The 21,412-nt window shown below is 54.0% G+C and overlaps 7 protein-coding genes across 7 annotated transcripts; 4 read left to right on the plus strand and 3 right to left on the minus strand.

Annotated features, from left to right (window-relative positions):
• Positions 1-63: 63 nt before the first annotated feature.
• Positions 64-862, plus strand: CTAM01_01001 (flavoprotein; the record flags this gene model as incomplete). The annotated part of the gene is made up of 3 exons (XM_060517045.1): positions 64-397; positions 467-546; positions 602-862. 3 exons carry the CDS (start codon positions 64-66, stop codon positions 860-862), a joined length of 675 nt encoding a protein of 224 aa, XP_060388507.1.
• Positions 863-1,628: 766 nt separating this feature from the next.
• On the plus strand, positions 1,629-2,301 carry CTAM01_01002 (glutaredoxin; the record flags this gene model as incomplete). The annotated part of the gene is made up of 3 exons (XM_060517046.1): positions 1,629-1,655; positions 1,752-2,028; positions 2,129-2,301. The coding sequence occupies 3 exons, from the start codon at positions 1,629-1,631 to the stop codon at positions 2,299-2,301; spliced, it is 477 nt and encodes a 158-aa protein (XP_060388508.1).
• Positions 2,302-3,011: 710 nt separating this feature from the next.
• Positions 3,012-5,100, minus strand: CTAM01_01003 (gamma-glutamyltranspeptidase; the record flags this gene model as incomplete). The annotated part of the gene is made up of 4 exons (XM_060517047.1): positions 3,012-4,322; positions 4,408-4,757; positions 4,853-4,871; positions 4,936-5,100. 4 exons carry the CDS (start codon positions 5,098-5,100, stop codon positions 3,012-3,014), a joined length of 1,845 nt encoding a protein of 614 aa, XP_060388509.1.
• A 2,799-nt stretch (positions 5,101-7,899) lies between these two features.
• On the minus strand, positions 7,900-9,691 carry CTAM01_01004 (pantothenate transporter liz1; the record flags this gene model as incomplete). The annotated part of the gene is made up of 4 exons (XM_060517048.1): positions 7,900-8,523; positions 8,580-9,077; positions 9,163-9,355; positions 9,459-9,691. The coding sequence occupies 4 exons, from the start codon at positions 9,689-9,691 to the stop codon at positions 7,900-7,902; spliced, it is 1,548 nt and encodes a 515-aa protein (XP_060388510.1).
• A 1,899-nt stretch (positions 9,692-11,590) lies between these two features.
• CTAM01_01005 (multicopper oxidase) lies at positions 11,591-13,526 on the minus strand (the record flags this gene model as incomplete). The annotated part of the gene is made up of 5 exons (XM_060517049.1): positions 11,591-11,749; positions 11,812-12,113; positions 12,172-12,875; positions 12,937-13,138; positions 13,202-13,526. The coding sequence occupies 5 exons, from the start codon at positions 13,524-13,526 to the stop codon at positions 11,591-11,593; spliced, it is 1,692 nt and encodes a 563-aa protein (XP_060388511.1).
• A 1,780-nt stretch (positions 13,527-15,306) lies between these two features.
• On the plus strand, positions 15,307-15,919 carry CTAM01_01006 (uncharacterized protein; the record flags this gene model as incomplete). Its single annotated transcript, XM_060517050.1, has 2 exons — positions 15,307-15,455; positions 15,508-15,919. 2 exons carry the CDS (start codon positions 15,307-15,309, stop codon positions 15,917-15,919), a joined length of 561 nt encoding a protein of 186 aa, XP_060388512.1.
• A 1,106-nt stretch (positions 15,920-17,025) lies between these two features.
• Positions 17,026-17,430, plus strand: CTAM01_01007 (uncharacterized protein; the record flags this gene model as incomplete). The annotated part of the gene is made up of 1 exon (XM_060517051.1): positions 17,026-17,430. The coding sequence occupies one exon, from the start codon at positions 17,026-17,028 to the stop codon at positions 17,428-17,430; it is 405 nt and encodes a 134-aa protein (XP_060388513.1).
• Between the last annotated feature and the right edge of the window lie 3,982 nt (positions 17,431-21,412).

Raw genomic sequence — 21,412 nt, forward strand, 5'->3', positions numbered from 1 at the left:
CGGCGTACACTGTCTAGTATACGTTACTGTCAGAGACTCTACAGCGTCCAACTTGACTTCAAAATGTCCAAAGTGGGCGTCACAGACGATCCGGCCGCAGCAGTCGCGGCATCCCGCTCCGATGGCAAGACCCATCTTCTACTATGCGCCAGCGGCTCGGTTGCCACAATCAAACTGCCCAACATCATCAAGGCCCTCGGCCACCACAAGAACCTCGCCATCAGAGTCATCCTCACGGCTTCGGCAACAGAGTTCCTGAACGGTTCAACAGAGGAGCAGCCCTCTCTTGCCGCAATAAGAGCACTGCCGAATGTTGAAGGCATTCACTTGGACGCGGACGAGTGGGTGCAACCTTGGCGGCGGGGTTCGTCGATTCTGCATATCGAGTTGCGGCGGTGTAAGTCGAGATATTTCTGTGCCATATTTTCACTTGCTCGGGTTTGCTAACGTCTACTTACTCGTGCAGGGGCTGATCTAATGCTCATCGCGCCACTCTCGGCAAACACATTGGCTAAAATCGTCAACGGCTTCTCAGACAACCTTCTGGTGAGCATCGAACAACTAATATTTACGTTCTGCACCGTTGCTAATTCTTCTGTAGACGAGTGTGGTCCGAGCATGGGATGCGGATGGACTCATCGACGGCCGGAAGAAGAAGATCCTCGTGGCTACCGCGATGAACTCGGCCATGTATGCGCATCCCATCACTGCAAAGCAGGTCAAGGTGCTCGAGGAGGAGTGGTCGTGGTTTGAGGTGTTGAGACCGATTGAGAAGACGCTTGCTTGCGGTGACACGGGGGGCGGTGCGATGATGTCGTGGGAGGACATAGTCAAGGTGACGGAGGCAAGGCTTGGCCTGTGATACCGTGTCACATAAGAAGTTATCGGAAGAAATTCAAATGAGGTTGTCCTCTTGGTATGTCTGATCTTATTTGTATGGCCGTTCTCTCTTTAGCTCACCTAGCCATCAAGGCATTGAGAAAATAGATAGAAACGAAAGCAGTAAGTGGGAAGGCCACTTACGGATGACGACAGACACGGCGTGGAGACTTGGTTATAGCACATAGTCCCAGCAAGCACGGTATTCTTTTTAGATTGCTTCTGTCAAGTTCTTGTTCCACATATCTTTTCATGCTGTACGAAGGCGGTTACCCAGTTGCCCCCCCCCCCCCCCCCAACGGTGATCCATTGGTCTATAACCAACAAGATATGTTAGACCGAATCGCTATGCATGTGCTACGTATGCACATAGTGAAGGAGAAGATCCGTCGGTTTGGAGCGGGCTGAGCGAGAGGAAAAGAAAGAGGGCGTACTGTCATCAATCAGGCAGATTCGTTCGTTCAACGCCTGTTAGAATGATCCAGAGAGCAGTCAGAATCAGAGTACCCGAGATGGGTATCGTGAGCTTGGGCTGGGGGATGACATTTGCCGTACACTGATTGGCGCTCCGGGCAGCCCACATGGAGTCCGACCTCGGTGACGTCGGTGAGCCAAGGCCCAAGCTCCCTCACCGAGAACCACACCTCGGATTACATCACCCATTCCGCAATCCCATGACATTTTCGCATTTCTCATCAACTGCCTTCCCCCGTTGACCACTCCTTCAACACACCCACTCCACAGCCAATATGTTCTCAAGGACGTTCCTCCGCTCAGTGAGTTCAGACAGACTCGATTCCAAGAATAGTCTAAACAGCTCCTACCGTCCTGGTGCGCAATCGCTAATCAATGGTGTTTTTGTCTATTCATAGAATTTCGCAAGGCAAGCCGTCCGGCCGGCGGCGCGCCCAATCGCCTTCCGGGCCCCGCTCCCCTTCCTCACCCAGCACCGCCTCATCTCCGACGAGACGAAGCAGGCCATCGAGAACGCCGTCGGCTCCGCGCCCGTCGTGCTCTTCATGAAGGGAACCCCCGAGACCCCCCAGTGCGGCTTCTCCCGCGCCTCGATCCAGATCCTCGGCCTCCAGGGCGTCGACCCCTCCAAGTTTGCCGCCTTCAACGTCCTGGCCGATCCCGAGCTGCGTCAAGGTATGTCGATACGCTCTGCACAGCAACTCGGAGCAAACGCACTGGCCTGGACTTTTGCATCGGAGCGAACGGAACGCTGACCTTTGGTGTTTGTGAGTAGGTATCAAGGAGTTCTCTGACTGGCCCACGATCCCCCAACTCTACGTCGACAAGGAGTTTGTCGGCGGGTGCGATATTCTCGTTTCCATGCACCAGAACGGCGAGCTGGCCAAGCTTCTCGAGGAGAAGAAGGTCCTTGCCGAGACCGAGGGCGAGGGCGAGAAGAAGGAGTAAGAGCAAAGGAAAGCCAGAAATCCCGCGCTGGAAAAGCGTTGAGAATTGTACAACTGTATCATACTAAAGGAAAGCGGCAAGCTATGCGTGGATCATAGCCGGAGGAAATAGAGCGGTATTTATTGGCAAAGACCTAAACACTTTTAATCATGTACTCCTTTTTACGCAGCTGAAAGTCACGTTGAAAGGATGATGTGGTAGGTGGGTGCGGCGATGCGATCCCCTTTTCCTCCTACGCAATCAAGTGAAGATATCGCGAGAGAAACCCAGAGGCTGGCGTTTCGATACAGCGAGATTCTTTCGCGCAATCAAGATCCAAAGGCGAACCTATTGTAACCGATAGGCACCATCGTTGGTTGGCATGCTGCACGGAGGCAAGTGACTCAAAGGAGCAAAAGACGGTTCCTCGATAATGGGATCGAACAAAAAACTAAACGTCGAAATATGATGCTCAAAGGGACTGAGATCCACACTCGGGTCTTCCCCCATGAACCCCTCGACCACCTACCCCGAGTCGCTTAGTGATAGGTTTGAACGCTGCGTCGAATATACGGTGACCGGGTGACTAGGAACCTCAATGATGAATATGGGATGAATACTATGACAGTCGTACCTTTCGAATGACAGAAGACTAGCTCCAGTCCCATTTTCCACATCATGGTCATAATATTACGGCTACAAATTATCTGGAAACTCGACCTCAGGGCACCTTAGAGTGCCGGGTACGCAGCACCGTCACCGCGCGGGTCACTTCCCGCAGACCACACGCCCGTCCCCTCAACCGTATCGACGGTATGTCTGATGATCTGTCCGCGGCCAAACAGCCCCCTCTCAGATCCGGTAACCACCTCAACCTTGTGCCCGAGCTTCCGCAGACCCTCCACCGTCTCCTCCGGCATGCCCTCCTCCACGCTGACAGTCCAGTCGAAGTCGGCGTCCCTCTCGGGCAGGCCCGCAACGATACACACGCGCGGCGCATCGAGCGTCTGCTGCGGCGTGAGACCCGCGACCAGCTGGCCGAGGAGAACCTGCACGTGGCCCTGGGGCTGCATGAACCCGCCCATGACGCCGAAAGCGCTGTGCAGCGACCCGTCCGCCGCGTTGGTCACCATGCCGGGGATGATGGTGTGGTAGGGCCGCTTCCTGGGCGCCAGCCTGTTGGGGTGGTCCGCGTCGAGGCTGAAGTTGGCGCCGCGGTTCTGCAGCGTGAAGCCGCAGCCCTTGGGGATGATGCAGGTGCCGAAACCGCCGTAGTTGCTGTTGATGAAGGACGCGGCGTTGCCGTGCTCGTCCGAGACGGAGAAGTAGACGGTGTCGCTGCTCTGGAGGGCGGGGGAGACGTGTTTGGGGGGCTCGCCGACGTGGAGCTTCTGCATGGCCTTTGTCGGGTCGAAGAGCTTTGCGCGGGCGGCCGAGTACTCGCGCGAGATGAGGCCGGCCGAGGGCACGGTGACGACGTTGGGGTCCGTGACGTACCAGCTCGCGTCGGTGAAGCCGAGGCGGAGGGCCTCGATGATGGCGTGGAGGTAGGGCGCCGTGTTGTGGTCTTCTGCGGACCAGGCAGGGACGACGCCCGAGTCCTGGAGCTCCTGGATGATGCCGAGGGCCATGAGGGCGACGATGCCCTGGCCGTTGGGCGGGTGCTCCCAGACCTCGACGGCACCGTCGCCGCCGCCGCCGGAAGATGCGCCGTTGGCCTCCTTTTTGAGGGCAGGCTTGAACTTGAGTGAGATTGGGTCGACGGGCTCGCTTCCCAGCTCGAGGTGGTGGGCCAGATCGTCGAGTTCCAGGTGGCCGCCGAGATCCTTGACGACCTTGACCAGCTCTTCGGCGATGCGCCCCGTGTAGAAGCCCTTCTTGCCCTCCTTTGCGAGAGTGCGGAAGGTCTGCGCCAGGGTGGGGTTCTTCATGATCTCGCCGGGGTTGGGCGCTCTCACGCCGTCTGACGCGTTGGGGTCCTTCTTCAGCATTTCTGAGAAGTTGGGAGATGCCTCTCTGATCTGCGGCTCTGCTGTGTTCCACTGTCAAAGGTTTCAGTAACCACATCTAGATAATTGTCTACCCACGACTTGAAATCATGAGATCATAGAAGATTTGAGAACGTACGTAGTGGCTCGTCAGCTCCGAGACGGGGAATCCCTTCTCTCCGAGCTCAATAGCTGGGGACAGCACCCGCTCAAGGGAAACTTTGCCGCTGCCGAAGCGCTCGATGGTGTCGACCCAGCCTGAGGCGGCACCGGGGACGGTCACGGCGTGGACGCTCTTCATGGGGATCTTGCCCGATGCGCCCTCCTTGATTCCGAGGTCCTTACGGATGGTCTCGAGCGTCGACTTCTGAGCCGAACGGCCGGAGCCGTTCATGGCCGAGACCTTCTTGGTTGCTGCATCGTAGAAGAGGATGAACATGTCACCGCCGATGCCAGTGGAGCACGGCTCTGTCATGTTCAGTCCGGCAGCTAGAAACAAGGCATATTCATTAGCGATCTGGTTTCACTTTTCAAAACGATTGCTTCATTTCGAGGACGCCGATAAACCGGGTGGTTCGACTAACCAACTGCAACGGCGGCATCCTGATCACTTGCTGTTAGTCTTGATCGTGGATATATTGACTCGGCAGAGTGAGGCGCGACTTACAGCGGCATTACCGCCAGCTTGGAGAATTTCGATACCGCATTTTGCGGCCAGCGGCTGCGTGCATGATACGATTCCCTTTGTGCTGTGAACGACACTCCGTCGGCTAGCGAACTTTGAGAATTCGCTTGCTTGCGCCGAGTGGAGGGACTCGCTGGTGAGGGGCATGGTGAGTCGCGCGCGGTGCGGGGTTATCGATCGCGATAACCGATAGGGAACGGTGGTGATGATGAGATGGCGGGGCAAGTCTGAATAGGGGGCCAGAGGACGTATTATGAGATGAAAGGCGATGTTGTTTCAGTCTCTTTGGGAGAATAAATAATCAAAGGTCAATGATTTGTATGAGACCTCTGAAAAATGTAGATGGCGTCTGTCAAACAAGGGCGTAATGTGCAGCGAGTTCGGAGATGGGAATGCGCAAGGACAGGTACACAGATAGATTAGTCCCCCTTAGTCCGGGTCCAGGTTTTCGGGGAATCTAGCCGATGAAGAGGGATCAGGTTGTCCAGTCGACGGGGGATATAATGCCGGTAGTCGGTTAAGGAGGAGCAGCAGTCAATAGGATAGGTCAGAACTTGAGCGTTGAAGATATAATGATCCTGTACGTAATGCCTAGGTTCAGGCTTCCCAGGGTGGTTACCGAGAGAGGTAGGTCGATGAGTGAACGGCGCGGTACGGAGCAGGATGTGGACGGGGAAAACTGGCGCTAGTGGAGTTTGTGCTCCGCATGAGAAGCCCACCCGGGGTAGATGCCGAGAAATGAGGATGCTCGCGAAGTTGGCAACTCAGTTGACAAAGTGAGTAGTGCGTGAGTTCAAGTGTTCCGAGCGAGAGTGAAGTATGGATGTCGACACGGGGCGCGGAGGAGTCTTGAGTGATGACTTTTGATTTTCAGGAGAAAGTCTGTTTATTCAATTGACATGTTGCACGTCCTTCATTAGCTAAGTAGCTAAGATGGAATGGCAGATGGAGGAGAACAACTTATATAAGCCATCATTAGAATGTATTTAGGTCATTCATTACACGTGGGACTATCCCACGCGGTAGGACAATGTCAGACAAGCGCAAGGAGGGAGGGGTTCTCTCAACATCTCAAGTATCCGGTCAGGGAAGAAAAGACCCCGAAACGGTCTCTTTTCAGCACTGGCGTTCCCACTGTAACGCCGCACCGGCGGCCGCCGCCGGTAAAAGGTCCGAAACTCGGGGCTTGTTTCAACGGCGCCAGTGTGGCATTGTAGCACGGCCGTCAATGATGGAGGAAGTGCAGAGGTAGCTGTAATTAGAGCAGCAAGTTGTCAAGCGAATGGGGAAAGTCTAGAAATGAGAAATTGGAATTATTGAACTTTCTCATGTACATTACATCCTTTTCCAGCAGCGACTTGGGTTCGTCATCCCATGTTCTTGGCCCGTCTTCCTTGTTATGCCCTCGGCGTCAGAACCTCATGACCAATCACCCAATCCAGCACTGCACTCTTCCGTCATATAGCAAGTTGGACCCAGACAGGCGGATCATCCCGCCGGTTGTAAAAGCCTACGACTGCGAACTGACACCCCGAAACGTGGGTCTGATCCGAATGACGATCGCGAGCCCAGCCAAGCCGGACTTTTAGACTCCTTGCCCAGAGAACTAGAACCAAATAGCCCAGACACCCTTCTGCAGGAAGAAAACCTCGCCTTCTAGAACGAACTCAAAAATAAGCAGTACTGGATGGGCGCAGGGATGGGAGCTCTAATTCGCATCAACCGGCTCTCCCCCTCCAACTCAATCAAGACCTCCATCTTCTCCAGAGCAGAGGAAGAAAAGGACAGCGTGTCAGTGATTCGCCGTTGGAAGAACCCCAATGAGGGCAGCCTATGCGATGAAAGTGTTTCAGGTCATCTAGGTGTTCTAATTGCGCTTGTCGTCTTTTGTCCAACATGTTCATGCAGCACTGACTCTATACTGCACACGTCGTCTGGCCGTTAGGATGATTGGGCAGTCACATGCTCGTGACGTTGACTGACCTACTAATGTGTGTGTGAGGCAATTGACATCGTTCCTCACACTTTTGGCTCTCACGCTCCACCAACTCTTGAGTCTGGCCATAGTCTCGTAGATGCTGGCACCATCTCTCAAAGAATCCGTCATTCTAGGTAACACCTCTTGCTCTGGCCTGGGAAATTGCTCAACCTGCGATTGGCTCGACAGCTCATGTGAGAAACAGACACTGACATTATCTTCAATACAACCCCGATGGCCTTGAAACAACGTTGATTTCCTAGAGTTGCATCCGAGTACACTATGATGCTACCCACATACCTCTGGAGAATTTCTCTCTGAGCGCTGTCAGCTCGCTGTCAGCTCATTGTCGTCCGACTGATACTTCGCGATTCGAAACCTCGAAAACTGTAGTCAGCGAGCCAGCTGGTCTCGTGTTCTTGTCTTCTGATGTTTTTGCAATGTCCCATAGAATTGGCGAATCCAACTTGAGATGGTGTCTCCCAACTTCGACCCGGTGCGCTTTGCGTCTCTAGCCCTGATGCTCTAGTTTGATCTTTGGAAACGAAGGCCATTGGAATGATATGATGAGGGAGCATCTACCCTGATGTCGAATGAGTTGACTCTGCCCTCGCAACCGACGATACTGAAGCCGTAGTGGACAGTTTGCTTGATCATCTGGGGCTCTAGCGTCTATTCACAACATAATTGACTGATAAGAGTTCTTATAACAGGGAGTTTTGAGATGCGTACCTAATACTGGACTACCAGCCGCATTATAGAAGATTAAAGTTACTGTGACCTGCGTAAGCAGGAGGCTATTCAGGGGTACCCTTATCATTCAACATCGAACTTGGCTTTTCTTTTGTTCGGGCTGGTTAATAACGACTATCTACAAACCCATCAGGCCACGTCTACGGAAAATCCCTATATTAATTTCTCTCCCTGCTGGATCTGCACACTAATTTGACAGGATTCATCCCAATTGCTCATATCTTGAATCGGAATCCATGCGCCGCCGCCTCTCCCGGCGCAGCATTGATAGCCCCCTCGACGTGCTCCCCCCTCTCCAACTTGCGATTCAACCCCACCAACACAAACCTCAACACCGTCGCCGCGCAAATGGCAATAAAGCACGCAACGCAGTTGTGAATGAACGCCGCCGTGTACTGCGGGCTGTCCTTCTTGGGGTACAAGTAACTCGCGTAAATGCTGCTGCAGTTGCTAACGGCATTGATAAACGCCAGCGCGGCGGCTCTCTTGGCGGGAGGACGCGGCAGGGTGTTGCTGATCCAGGCCAGCGCCGTGGTGTAGCCCGTGTAGACGCCGGGAACGAGAAGCATCATGGCGACGTAGCGCGGGGCGGTCGCGTGCGTTGCGGCGCCGAGGATGAAGGCCGCCATGGCGACGCAGAGGGGCACGACGATGTGGAAGTAGCGCTCGCCCGTGCGGTCGGCGTGCCAGGCGTTGATGCAGGTCGTGATGACGCAGAGAACGTAGGGCGGGCAGGTTAGGAGGAGGGAGATGACGGAGTTGTAGCCGAGGGTCTGCACGACGGTGGGGAAGAAGTTTGTGATGGAGGCCGAGGCGACGATGCAGAAGATGAGGACCAGCTGGGATGAGGTGTGTTAGTCTATGCAAATGAGGGAAGAGGGAGAGTATGACTTACCAGAATCCACGTCTTGACATCCTCCAACGCCGTCTTGAACCCGTGCCAAAACGTCTGCTCCCCGCTATTCTTCCAATCATCCTCGCCGATATCCTCCTCCAGCCTCCAGACCGCGAGCGCCGTCTCCTCCTCGCTCAACCACGACGTCGTCCGCGGAAAATTGGGCAGCACGAAAAAGGCCGCAAACGCAACGCCGACGGTCACGACCCCTTCGATGAGGAACAGCCACTGCCAGGCGCCGAGCCCGCGCGCGCCGTCCATGTTGCCCGTGATACCCGCCGAGATGAGGCCCGAAAAGGCGCCCGAGATGAGGGAGCCTGTGTAGAGGATCGTCGTGCGCAGGCCGAGCTCCTCGCGCGTGTACCAGCAGGAGAGGTAGTAGAGGCAGCCCGGGAAGTAGGCGGCCTCGACGAAGCCGAGGACGAAGCGGATTACGAGGAGGCCTGCGTAGTTGCGGCAGGCGGCGGTCGCGGCGGAGATGACGCCCCAGATTACCATCTTGAATTGCGGTATCGTTAGTGATCTATAGAAAGGGACTTTGATGGCATGGTTACTGAAGTGGGATGAGTGAGCTTTTACTTACACATGTTGGCAGGTACAGCGCAGGCTTCCCAATCTTATTGAGAAACAGGTTTGAAGGCACCTGCATGAGAAGATATCCGACAAACAAGATACTCACAGCCGTCTGGAACTGGTTCGAATTCGGGTCGAGATTGAGATCTCGCTCCAAACCCGCCAGACGCGCCGCGGCGATGTTGTTCCTGTCAATGTAGTTCCTACGAATTCATGGGTCAGCAGATACTCTCGGCCAAGAACCGCAAAGCAACATTGTATTTGCGAGAAAAATAATTAGAATAACAATCTCCTTTCTTTACTTACAAGATGTACATAAGAACAATCATGGGAAGCAAGCGAATGTCCACCTTGCGCTTCAGCTTCTTCTCAAGCTCGACGCGGTATTCATGCGACATGGCCGCGACGATGGGCGGCGGCTGCAGCCCGCGCCGCTCGGCCTCGAGGGACAGCTTTGGCGGCACATCTTCCAGGTCGCCGGCGCGGTGTTCGTGATGTAGTGAGGCGTGGTCCACCTCGGACTGCTTCCCGTCTGCCATCTTTATTCCCCCAACAGTTGTCGTGATCTTTTGGGGGAGCCTTCCTTGGAGAGTTGTAGATTGGACGGATGGTTGATTCGGGGTCTGTCTGCCCTCACAAGAACACTTCGTTTCACTCCGTCTCGCTGGTGATCGAGTATGTGCGTGACAGTAGTCCCGTCCTCAAGTAAGGTACTAGTAGGCGATGTTTTAACTCAATTGCGCAGCGGACCTACCTCTTTTTGAACTCCGCACATTACCCCAGATATGGCACATGGCTTCCCGCAGCGGAAAAAGCGAAAAGAGCGGCATGCATGGGTGGTTTCGTCCCAGCTTTTCCCCATGTCGGGATAATCACCGTTCCACTACCACCCCTCTGAGCGATGGGGTTACATATTCCCAGCCATTCACAATCGAGACCGGGGGAAAGTAGGTACTGCTTCTTGACTGTAGTGACGAAGATCTCTCCACTAGCTCTTCATTACTGTATTCTCTCCGCATCTCCTAAGTAGTCCCCGCGGCGGTAGTCGACATCGGTCCGATGAGTACCGACTGACGTCCTCAGTCATGGCAAAGTGAATGCTCACACACCAGTGATGGAGGAATCATCGAAATATGTCTCGTTGAAAGACAAGCTATGAGATGTCAGGTGAGTAACAACCGAGTGAATCTATGAAGCTGCATCCGAATCCTTTTCCCAACCACTCGGCATCGATCACTAATTGCTTTTTTCCTCATCAATCTATCAACCTATCAAATCACACGACATCATACGAAGAGTATCAAGCCAAGACTCCATTTTTCGTTCTCGCGTTCGGAGTAAGAGTCCAGAAACAGAAAAGCACCAAATGACAGCTCAGCGTTAAGCTTGAAATGCAAACGGCTCGTTGGTCCCTAGGAGATCCCCACGCACGGAAAAGCGTTCACGTATCCATTCCATGACCATCCGAAATCCGGGGTTGGAGGCGGAATGATGCGGGGAAATGGGGGGAGAAGCGCTGGGAGTCGAGACGAATGACCGGGGTAGAGGGGCGGAGTAACTCCGCAACCATTTGCGGAAACCAAGTTGCAAGATGTATATCGAACGATTGCGGTGAAAGGGGTTACGCCAGAAAGAAAGGTTGAGTTCGGGGCGATGACGGCACCCGAAAGGGGAGCTTTGGGGGCGACAGCTTTTTTGCTGTGCCGCATGGGAACGAAGAAGCTTGATCTCTGCTCGTGACCAATCATGTCGATAACGCAGATAATTCAACCGAACTACCCACGGAATTCGACATGTTGGCAAACTGGTCGTTGGGATATTGGAACGAATGACGGCATGGTTTTGGGTCTGTCTATCTCATGATTGGACCGGCTCTACGAGTACATATTGGGGGTGTTCAGCTAAAGCCGGCACATGGGCCGGCACGGCACCGAAACGGGAACCGAGCGTCTCCACAAAAGACCAAGAGGGTATGTTCCACTTTACCGGCTCGGCACTTTAATCAAGATGGAAAGCCGAGCGGAACCAAGCTTTCGGCCCAGACTTGCGGCTCCGCGGGGGCCGGACGACCGGCGAAGCCAGACAACACCGGGGTAGGGGGGGGGGGGGGGAGACTAGAGTGCCGGGGCCGAATAATTCGCCAAAGCAATGAGGTAAAGCAAACAAAATCATCAATCAGACATTGATTCGGCCATTGGAGAGCATTCCATGGGGTTGCAACCTTTGTATTATGATTATATATACAAGATAGAAGAAATAAGGAATGTACAAAAAACAATTACTGTGTGTTTACCCAAGAACTCCCGGATTAAGAGATGGAGATCTGTGACATAGGAGAACATTTCATGACGTTATTTGTCGTTTGTTATGTGCAAGAGTGTTGAAGTGTGTGCATGTGTGCGTGTGTGCAGTGGATGACCGGGCGGAGATGGAGCGACTTAGACACCAGAGTCCTCCTGGTGAACAGACTCCTCCTCGGCATAGGTCCTCCAGTTGGCGCAGGTGCTGTTGAGGGTATCCTCGTTGGTGATGGCCGCGATCTCGGTGGGACGCTCGATGAGCTGGAGCGCGAAGCCGAGGGAAGTGTGCCAGCCAATCTGTGATAATGTCAGTATATGGGAAATCGAAAGTGTATTGAAGGGCGGCGAAAAGGACTCACGTGGCAGTGCATCAGCCAGACACCTGGGTTGTCGGTGTAGAATCCGATGACGAGGTACCCGGAGCCGGGCAGCATGGCGACGTCGCGGCGGGGCGCGTTGACGGTCTGCAGTGCGACGGAGGAGTCGTAGGTGCCCGTGGCCTGGGCGAGGACCCAGAAGTCGTGGCCGTGAAGGTGGATGGGGTGGGCGAGGCCGATGGGGTTCTGGATGATGAAGTGCACCCAGACGTTGGCCTGGTCGAGGTGGACGATGTTTTGCTGGGTGGAGAAGGTGTCGTTGCCTCCGAGGACCTGTTCGACGGCTGGTTGTCAAATGTTAGTATCATATTGCCGTTGCATATTTGTGGAAGGGAGGCTTACTAGGGTAGTCCCAGTCGGAGAGGAAGGTGCTGTTGTTCAGAGTCCACTTGAACTGGCTGCTGACGGTCTGGAGACCGACGGTGAGGGTGTCGTCGTAGGTCTGCTGGCCGGCTTCGAGAGCGACAACAGGAACGAGGTTGGACATGCTCTCGTCGAGGCAGTTGTCCATGTAAGTGTGCGCCTCGGAAGTGGGGTCGGCAGTGGAAGTAGAGTCGTAGCGGACGATGCCCTTGATGTCGAGCGTGTTCTCGTTCTCACTGCAGGTGAGCTGGGGGATGGCGCGGAGCCAGTAGTCGCCGGTGCTCTCGGTGGCGCGGACGATAACGTCGTAGCGCTGGCCGATGCCGATGGAGACGGCAGTGGTGTTGTAAGGGTTCATGGGGACGAAGTCGGCCGAGATGACCTCGAGAGTGTGGTTGTCAACCATGAACTTCCACATGGTGTCGATGGCGGCGTTGACGAGGCGCATGCGGTAGGACTTGCCGGCCTCGAAGGCCGTGGTGAAGCGGGAGCCGGCGCCGTCGTACATGCCTGTGCCGTTAATGAGACCGGTCTGGGCGCGGGGCGGGCCGTTGCTGGCGGCTTCTTCGTAAAGCTCGTCGGTGGTGCGGTGGAACCAGTCGCTCAGAACGATTGTGCCGAGATCCTCGTCGTAGGGGGCCGAAGCGGGACCGTGGACAATCATTCCGCCAAAGACACCGTTCCTGTTCGAGCTTGTTAGGTTCATGTCGAGAGATGCGAAGCTTTGTGGAACAATGATCTTACCAGGCCTGGAGAGCAAAGTGGCTGTGGTACCAGGACGTGCCGTACTGGGAAGCGTGCCAGGTGTAGGTGATGGAGTCGCCGGGAGCAGTAGGGCATTGAGTGATGGAAGCAACGCCGTCAGCCTCGTTGGTGTAGTTCTGGCGGATACCGTGGAAGTGAATGCTGGTGCCGTTGTTCTGAAGAGAGTTCTTGACGTGGACGACTGAGATGATGATGTTAGTAAACTCAAAAACACCTTAAGCTCCTTGATATCAGAAACACTTACCAACAGTGTCACCCCAGTCAGCAATGATGGTAGGTCCAGGAACAGTTCCGTTGATGGAAAGAACCATGCGCTCAACGCCGTCAGGAGCCATGGTGGTGTTCGTGACCTCGAACCAGTACTCGCGGATGACGCCCGTGTTGGGAGCCTCCTCGTACCAGTTGGTCGAGAGATCGTGGGTGCCATCCCAGCAAGAAGGGTTGAGGGCGGAGTCAAAGACGCAGTCTTGACGCTTTTCAAGTGTGCTCGGAGCAGCAGACGAAGGGGCGCCTGAGATCAAGGCAGGGAACAGGAGCGCGAAGCATCCCAAAATTGAGCGTTTATACATGGCGAGAAGCGATGTACTACAGAACGAATGTAGAATAAACGATTGGAAAGTTTGAGAATCAACGAGTGATTGTGTGAGAAACTGCCTCAAAAACGAATGAAGGCAAGATGATGATGGAAGGAAGGAAGACCGAGGCTTGAAGAAGCGAGTGATGGTGGCTAAGATAACTTTCACTCCAGAGACGGGCAGACTTGCCTCGTCTTATAGAAATCGAACACGAGCTTTCGAGCCCATCACGAACAGACAGGCTGGACGAATAGAGGGTCTCTCTCGCCAAGTTTGACGCCGTCTTGGCTAGAACGAGATACCCCGATTGTGAATCACTGAATTCGCAATCCCAACTTGCAGCGTTCCCTTCGATGTTGCGCTCTGAGGGCCTAGTTCGGTGCCAGAGGCCGACCACCCCTGACTCGAAGAGACGGCGCGCCCACATCCACATGGGAGGCACATCGCTCGTTCGACCAGGTAGGTTTGGTGAGATGTGAAGGAGGAGTGTCGTCGGTTACTCGGCCGCTCGGCCGTGACATCGACTCCGGTGGACGAACTCCATGCTTGGCTGGCAACTATCGAACATTGTGCCTATACGAGGAATCGGTACCCTTGTCGAAAACCAACGTTGAGAGAAAAGGAGGGTCTGCTGTCAGTCACAAGGATCCATGCTGCGCTCACTTTCTCGCTTTCTGCTGCCGAAAACCATCGTCGGGCGTTGTTTCCCTTATTCCGGTGGGCCACTTTGACGAACCCCCCCTCCCCTCCCCTGAGCCCAGTTCGATATGGATGTCCTACATGGATCATGTAAGCCTGCATATAGGCGCCATTCCGGTGAATATGTGCGTTGAAATTTGCAGCTTTGTCAAAGGAGGCAGGGCAAGAGAGGTCCCCATATTCTTGGCCCGTCATGCCCTCGTCTGAAGTTCAGGCGGCTAGGCAAGTAAGACACCGGTGAGGGTGGGAACAAGATGGAGATTTGTCGTTGATCGCCAAGTCCGTCCACATGCTTAGTCGATTCAGAATGAGGTTCGTCTACGACTCTCTCTGTAGTCAGCGTCTTCTTTCCCCATCGAAACAAGTGCTCGAAACTGGCTGACGCGTATCTGTAGCCCGTACAGGCTACAGCAGACAGGCAGGACTATCGAAACCGTGCTTGTGTGGCTGCATTAGCCCCGCGGGTACGGATACAGAGTATCATCAGGCCCGAACCCCGTGCGCCGTTGTTTCTTCTGCAATGGATTACTCCGAACGAAGCGAACGAAACATGGAATGACATTGACGTCTTCCATGTCCGTGGGTTGTCTTGTTCAACGGCGATCAGGACCGGAGAAATGTCCTTGAGATGAGCCATGCCTAATTCGGCATCATGGTTTGACTAATAGGGATCCTCACCACTAAGAAACCTAGACTTTAGGAGCCTCATCGTGCCCAAACTAGATGGGGGAGAAGGGGGATGTTCCTATCTTGGCTGCCCAATAAGATAGAGCCGAAAGCCAAGCATTACGCGGGAAACCCCGTTGGCGGTTAGCGTAATAGGCTGGATGGAAACATTGACGGCGAGAAAGCTCTGATCGGGCCAGTAGTATGATAAGACGGGATATAGCAGAAGAGCGCAAAAATTGCTGTTGAACCGTTCGACGTCCGAATCTGTGGCGTTGCTCCGCTGCGTATGGGCGGACGAGCAGACGCGTCTTGGCAAGGATATCCCATCCTTTAAGCCGCCGGGGCCCCATTGTGGCCGCGGTCAACGTCATCCAATGCAACGGCGTCAAAACGAAAACCGTTCGATATGGCATGGGCGCGTCAAAAAGGGACAAGGGAAGTAAAGTGTGGGGTGGGGGGTCAGGGTGATATGGAGAAGATTCAAGCCAACACGGCTAGTTTCCCAGTGGCCAAGACAAAGACTTCTGAATGGAGTATACTGTATACCCTAACGAGGTTGCAGCCTTGCTGGAACACACGGAGAAGGGAAATAATCGTAAAACAATAGAGATTCGGTGACCGGTGGCGTTTGCAACTATGTTGAGCCTCTGACTCGGAAAAAGCAACGTCAAGCCTCCAACGGCGGTGGAAATTGTTTGATGTTTGCAGGTCCTACCGTCCTAGCTGCAGCTCGTCTGGCTCCCCCGCGCAAAGCTGTCTTTGAGACGCGCTTGCTGGGAAGTCTCGGACTCAGTGCAACGGTAACGCCGCATGTTTTTGCCAGTCCCACGTGTGTTGGGTGGCGTTCACTGCGTTGGAAGCCCCCTATCGTGGGGTTAAGTGCCATTGACAGCGGCGAACGTTGGCTGATCAGGGGAAACACATCGTCAAGATTCGGGACGAAAGACGCGAAGAGAGACCCAAGAGTTGACGAAGTGCGAACATGGGACGGCAAGACCAAGACCTGGTTCCGAATGTAGGATCACCCGCAGTATCTCGATTATCGATGACGAGGGAGGGGCTGTTGCGAACAACGGAGTACGTGGAAATCAACCATCAAGCAGCTTCCACGGCTGGAATGGCAACTCAGAACCGAGAGCGAGCGCTTCTCGTGTGCCGGATCAGCACGACTCTTTTCCTCTTGGTAATTAGACTCTGAATTCAATCTCGTTATCATCTTGCAAGCGCGCAAAGTATGCTTGATTAGAAGAAGCTCCCGTCAAGTCTCCGTAGCGGGCTTAGGCGCCATTTGCGGGAAGCACCATCGGACTGCGATTGCGTACGTAGTCCCTGGCTCCCTGCGGGGGGCCAAGGGAGTATCAATGGTCAGTAGGCACGCAAAGAGCAGGGGGGGTTGGTACACTCAAGACAGGAGAGGGGCGGTTGGCTGGCCGTTGGTGACGGAGAGATAGGTATGGAGATAGCGCGAGAGAGAGAGACAGACAGAAGAGGGACACCTGACGCAGGTGAGATGCTAGCCTCGTGTAGGTTGGCAGGATCCATTATGCAAGTAAGAAGAGGAAGAAAGAACGGAGCAGTCCCCCGATAGCTATACACCCTTGTCTTTGTGTCCTGTCGAGCAAGAAGGGAGTGGGGTTTGGCGGCGTTGACAGGGTACGAGAGCACGAGGGGAGGCTCATGTGCTTGTCAAAGATGTCGGCTGGCGATGTTTTGCTGTTGGGTTTGTGGGTACATGTATCTGAAGCAGGGGGGTATGATGGGTGATGGATGATGGGTGGTTGAAGATGGAGGAGTATCGATGTATGGTATCATGGAGGATGGAGGAGAGGAGGATGAACTGTGGACAATGGCAGAAAACATCGCAAAGTGCCAATGGCAAGAACCTCGCCTCCGAAACTTCCCCTGTCACCCAATGATCCACCCATTCAGACTTTACTCCTTCTTCCCCTTCCCAAGATCCCAAGTTCCCAAGTCTGAGTCTGTCCTGCCACCCCTTCACCCCTGCTTGGCCGCGCAAGCCTCATCTCTGGATGCTACCTCTTTTAGAGCCCACCAGCGTGGCCCCCCGCAAGGGTGCGTTAGCGGACAGTGCACAGCGCTAGACAAATGCCGGTTCCCGCATTGCATGGCACTACTACCGGAATGTCTTAGCTCACCGGCGCCAGGGGCTACCCTGAGCCGCCATTTCGACGACGACGACGACGACCACAACCACGGACTGCAACTTCCTCCCAGCCCAAACCTCGTCCGCTCACCACACCTACACAGTACTCCGTTCTCGCGGGATTCAATCCGCGGGTTGCCCAGTGTAACGACGACATCGCCGCTTGCAGCAAACTTCACCTCATCGACGGAACGACACTCTGCTATCTTCCTTGAACCCACCATCATCCAACTTCAACCACCTCAGAATAGCGAGAACATGTCACCATCAAGTAACATCATCTCGTCGATAACACCGTACCGTCATCCGGAGATTCGCCGCCATCGCCGGATCTCCATTTTTGTTCGTCTCCCATGGCCGGAATAGGCAATAAAGTCTTGGCATCTCCAACCTCTCCATCACGGTGCTGCCGAAGTCGCTCGCATCAAATTTCGCCTCTGCCCCTCTATACCCCCCTTCGAGATAACCTTCTTCCAGAGTTCAGCTCGACGGGTCATCGATCGCCGTTCGTTGGTGTGTACTTTATCGGTTGCTCCCGAAATTCGTTCATGGGGGGATTGCGAGCTCCCAAAAAGCAACAGTGTATATGCTTAATCCTTAGACTCTCTGGATTGCCTGCCGCCTCTTCGAGGTTCATGCCGAACATTCTCGCAATCGATCCACTGATACGATGGTATAGGAACTCTAACCTAGTCGTATAGGTCACATGCCGGCCACATAACGGCTGGCTTCCTTTGCTCAAGTGAGAAGAGCGAATGATTCAGACATCTGCAGAGCTCAGGGAGTCCATGGGCCAATATTTCATCTGCCGAACCGAATCACGTCCCAGCGTCTACTACCTCGAAGAAGCGCTGTCTTTGTGGTAGGACTCGGCGAATACGGCCCAGACGCAATACATACGATCACTTGCTTTCACCGCCGTTTCCCCTGGATCGAATACTATGCTCTTGACTCCTGACACGCCCGCAACCCGTACACCTGCAGCAGACCATCTAAGCAACCTCTTGGGTTTCTCCGTCACAATATCCTAATGCGAAGCAGTCACTATCACAGGATAGTCAGGTCCACAAACAAAATTTCCGTGTGCTCTCATCACGGCCTTCGGCCACCAACAAGTCTTGGTCCGTGTGTTCCGGCCATAACCATCGACTTGGCGGATTCTCGGCCTCGGGCCATGATCGTTCACCGAGATATCCCGCCCCGTGCTCCATGGTCTTGGCACAACTGCACCCCGCTTGCTCTATGCTCTTTTCTCTAATTTTGACTTTACGGGAGCATCCGCACGAGCCGCATGAGTCAAATACGAATTGAAAATCGACAGCTTTTTTACTTTTTTGCCCTTCGTAAGCGGCATGGGTGTTAGACAACTGCGGTTTACGAGAGTTGCGAGGAGCCCGTGATAGCACGAGCTGGCCAAGCTAATGGCCTCTCCGTCCGATTTTTCTGCTATTCATCGAAATGAGCGGCAGGGAATGCAATACGACGACGCTATAACAAATCGCATTGAATATTACGAAGAACGGATCCAGCCACTTCTCCGATATGCCGACATAGAGACTAGAGAGGGAGCGAGGCCTCGCGCTAGCAGCTGACCCAAGGATCGGGCGGCTACGGTGGATTAGACAACCATTCCAAAACTCCAAGGCTCGAAAATCAAAAATGCGCATCTGAAGTATGGACTGCCACCTTCAATTTGCCACCGGCCTCGTCTCTTGCTTTGGTGCTTGGATGGTACTTCGGTCTTGCCCCGCTATCGTCGGTTGTCAAAGCTGGATAGGCGAGTTTCTGGAGGACCCCTCCATTTTCATCCGCGGTTCCCGCCATGCAGACAACCTTTTTTCTGCCAAGAAACGCAGGAACTCACACCGGAAACTGACAGTTGACAGTTTCTCACGATAGCAACATGCTGGCTACTGCTCCCAAACAAGGTTGGCTATCCGGTGTGTACACGCGTCTATACGTCCAGGGCAAGACTCGATATTCGACATGCTTTTCGAGGGGGGCAGCTGAAAAGGGCGGGAAGAGGGGTGCTGAGGATGATCCGGACCAGGCCAAAAGGAATAGACTTGTACAGCGCCCTCGGCCTGACGGGATGGCGGGACCGCCCGCAAGAGCTCTTAGCAGGGGATATGATGCATCTTGAGCTGAGGGCTGCTCAAATTCGACATCGCGATGGCCGATCACCAAAGGCTGAAAGATTTGGGACGGTGTCGTCTTACACCATTCTTTTCCTACACCCCTCGCGTTCGTTCCCCTGGCGGAGACACGCAGGCGTCAGAACAATATTTGGACAAACGCGTTTTCAGGGCGTGGCTCTTCATCTAAGGCTAAGCGGGCCGAGTAGATGCCCATATCAGTATCTGTACGCCACACCTATTGTTGTCCCCTGCCCGGTAAGTACAGACTGACATAATATGACATTTGACAGGCCTGATTCCAAAACAACGGTCAAATGAAAACAGATGAAAGCCGAGAAGGGGTTACATATTTCCGCTGCAGACTCTTGAGGGGCGTCAGCTTACAGACTGTAGACAACGGCGTTAACAAGAAAGTCCAGGAACAGGAACAAGGGAGCCCACGTCTGGTTCGGTTCATCGCGGCAGTGTCTGCAGGTATGCTTGTAGCTTGACTGGATATATTGAATCCACAAGGCAAGGGTAAGAAGTCTGACAAAGATTGCGCCTTACACGATGACAAGCTGCGAAAAACCATTTCAAGCGGTCCAATGGGGATATGTCGAACAAGGGCTTCCGACAACGACGTCCGGAGCCTTGGGCAGAAAACCTGACGACTTCCAGCTCCTTGGAAAGTGGAAATCGAAACCCACGTTGACACGCCTCGGTTCTGTCTGCCTATCTACCAAACTGCCATGGTTCTCGCGTAAATACTCGCAGGGTACTCCACTCTGAAAGGCGAACAAACTCGAGAGGGCAGAAAAACTTCCAAGCAGTCCGCAGATAGGCAACGGGACCTGAATAGGTAATGCTTCTCCGGTGTCAAACTAGGGTGGACAGAGAGGTAATGCACATGCAACATGCAGAAGCACTAAATTATCGGTTTTCTGTGTCCGCGTGACTATCCGTACCTCTCACAGCCCGTCCCCAACGCAAGGCTGCAGCCTGGATAGCCGACAAACAAAACTAACAGAAACCCATACAACCCATGCATCGCTTGACGCTTGAAAATAGGGCTTGAGACGCTACTTCATCATCCATGCCGGGTAAAGATAGATTATCTTTATCAAAATGCCCTGTATCCAGAACCCTTGGATAGAAAACAAGCCTTTTTCATTTTTTGACCTTGTCGGCCCTGGCGGCAGCAACCGAGGCGGGGGGGACGCGTATGTAGTTTAAATGAGTTGAACGAGGCACGAGACCCAACGATAACAACCGAATCATCCGTAAACGAGGGACCAGTCAGCGCTTGAACTGTGTGAGTTTCATCGAGAAGTGTTTATCGGCTTTTGAGGGTTTTCATTGCCTGGGATTTACGAGATCTTGGGAAGTCCTGCGAGCCGAGATGCATCTTCATCAATGATCGAGGCAGTGAGGCCCAACATGGCACACACACATATACGCGCATACACAACCTTGACACAGCTCACGCAGGCGCACATACACACAAACTTTCTGTATCTATCTGTCTTCTTACAATTCTCACCCTCGAGCGCCTACGTGCCTCAGAGAAGCGTCAAGCATACGCAGCCAGTGGGTGACGGGCGCTTAACTCCAAGCGTTCCTGCCGCCTAAAATATAGGCAAGAGAAGCCAGCCAGAGAGAGAGAGAGAGAGATGAGAGCGAGAAAGAGGAGAGGAGAGTACGGTTACACAGTAAAGAGATAGAACCTTGAAGGCTTGAACCGGCGGTCAATGGACGTCGTTCTGCTGGGGAAACCCCACATCCCGGGACATGTTGCCCGCGGACCGCCCTTCCCCGGGGGTTAAGAAACATAAGGTGAGGTAAGGTAAGGTAAGCACCTCCCGTGCCACATGACTGGGGTGGCCGGCGCGTGCAGAAACAAAACGGAGGTAAGTTTGGATCAAGTACTTTTAGCCAACCGACCTTCTTGAAATGGACTAAACATCTCCGTCACCAGATCTTGTTTTTTTCTTGATTTTGCTTTCTTGCTATTGTTGTGTGGTTGGTCTTTGGAGGAAAAGATCGTCAGGAACTACTAGAACTAAGGGAAGGGGGAAGGGGGAAGGGGGAGGGAAAGGCAAGGGGGAGGTGGGAAAAGAGTGCCGCTAGCGGGCCGTTCGGGCTGGCGGGGGTAGGTACGGGCGGGGAGGGACTGGGCCCCACAATCCGGGAGGCGCGCCCTCCGTGTCCGGGTCTTTTGGACTGGAACT

Source organism: Colletotrichum tamarilloi (genome assembly GCF_030869305.1).
Source record: "Colletotrichum tamarilloi strain Tom-12 chromosome Unknown Scaffold_2.1, whole genome shotgun sequence".
NCBI classification, from domain to species: Eukaryota; Fungi; Ascomycota; class Sordariomycetes; order Glomerellales; family Glomerellaceae; genus Colletotrichum; species Colletotrichum tamarilloi.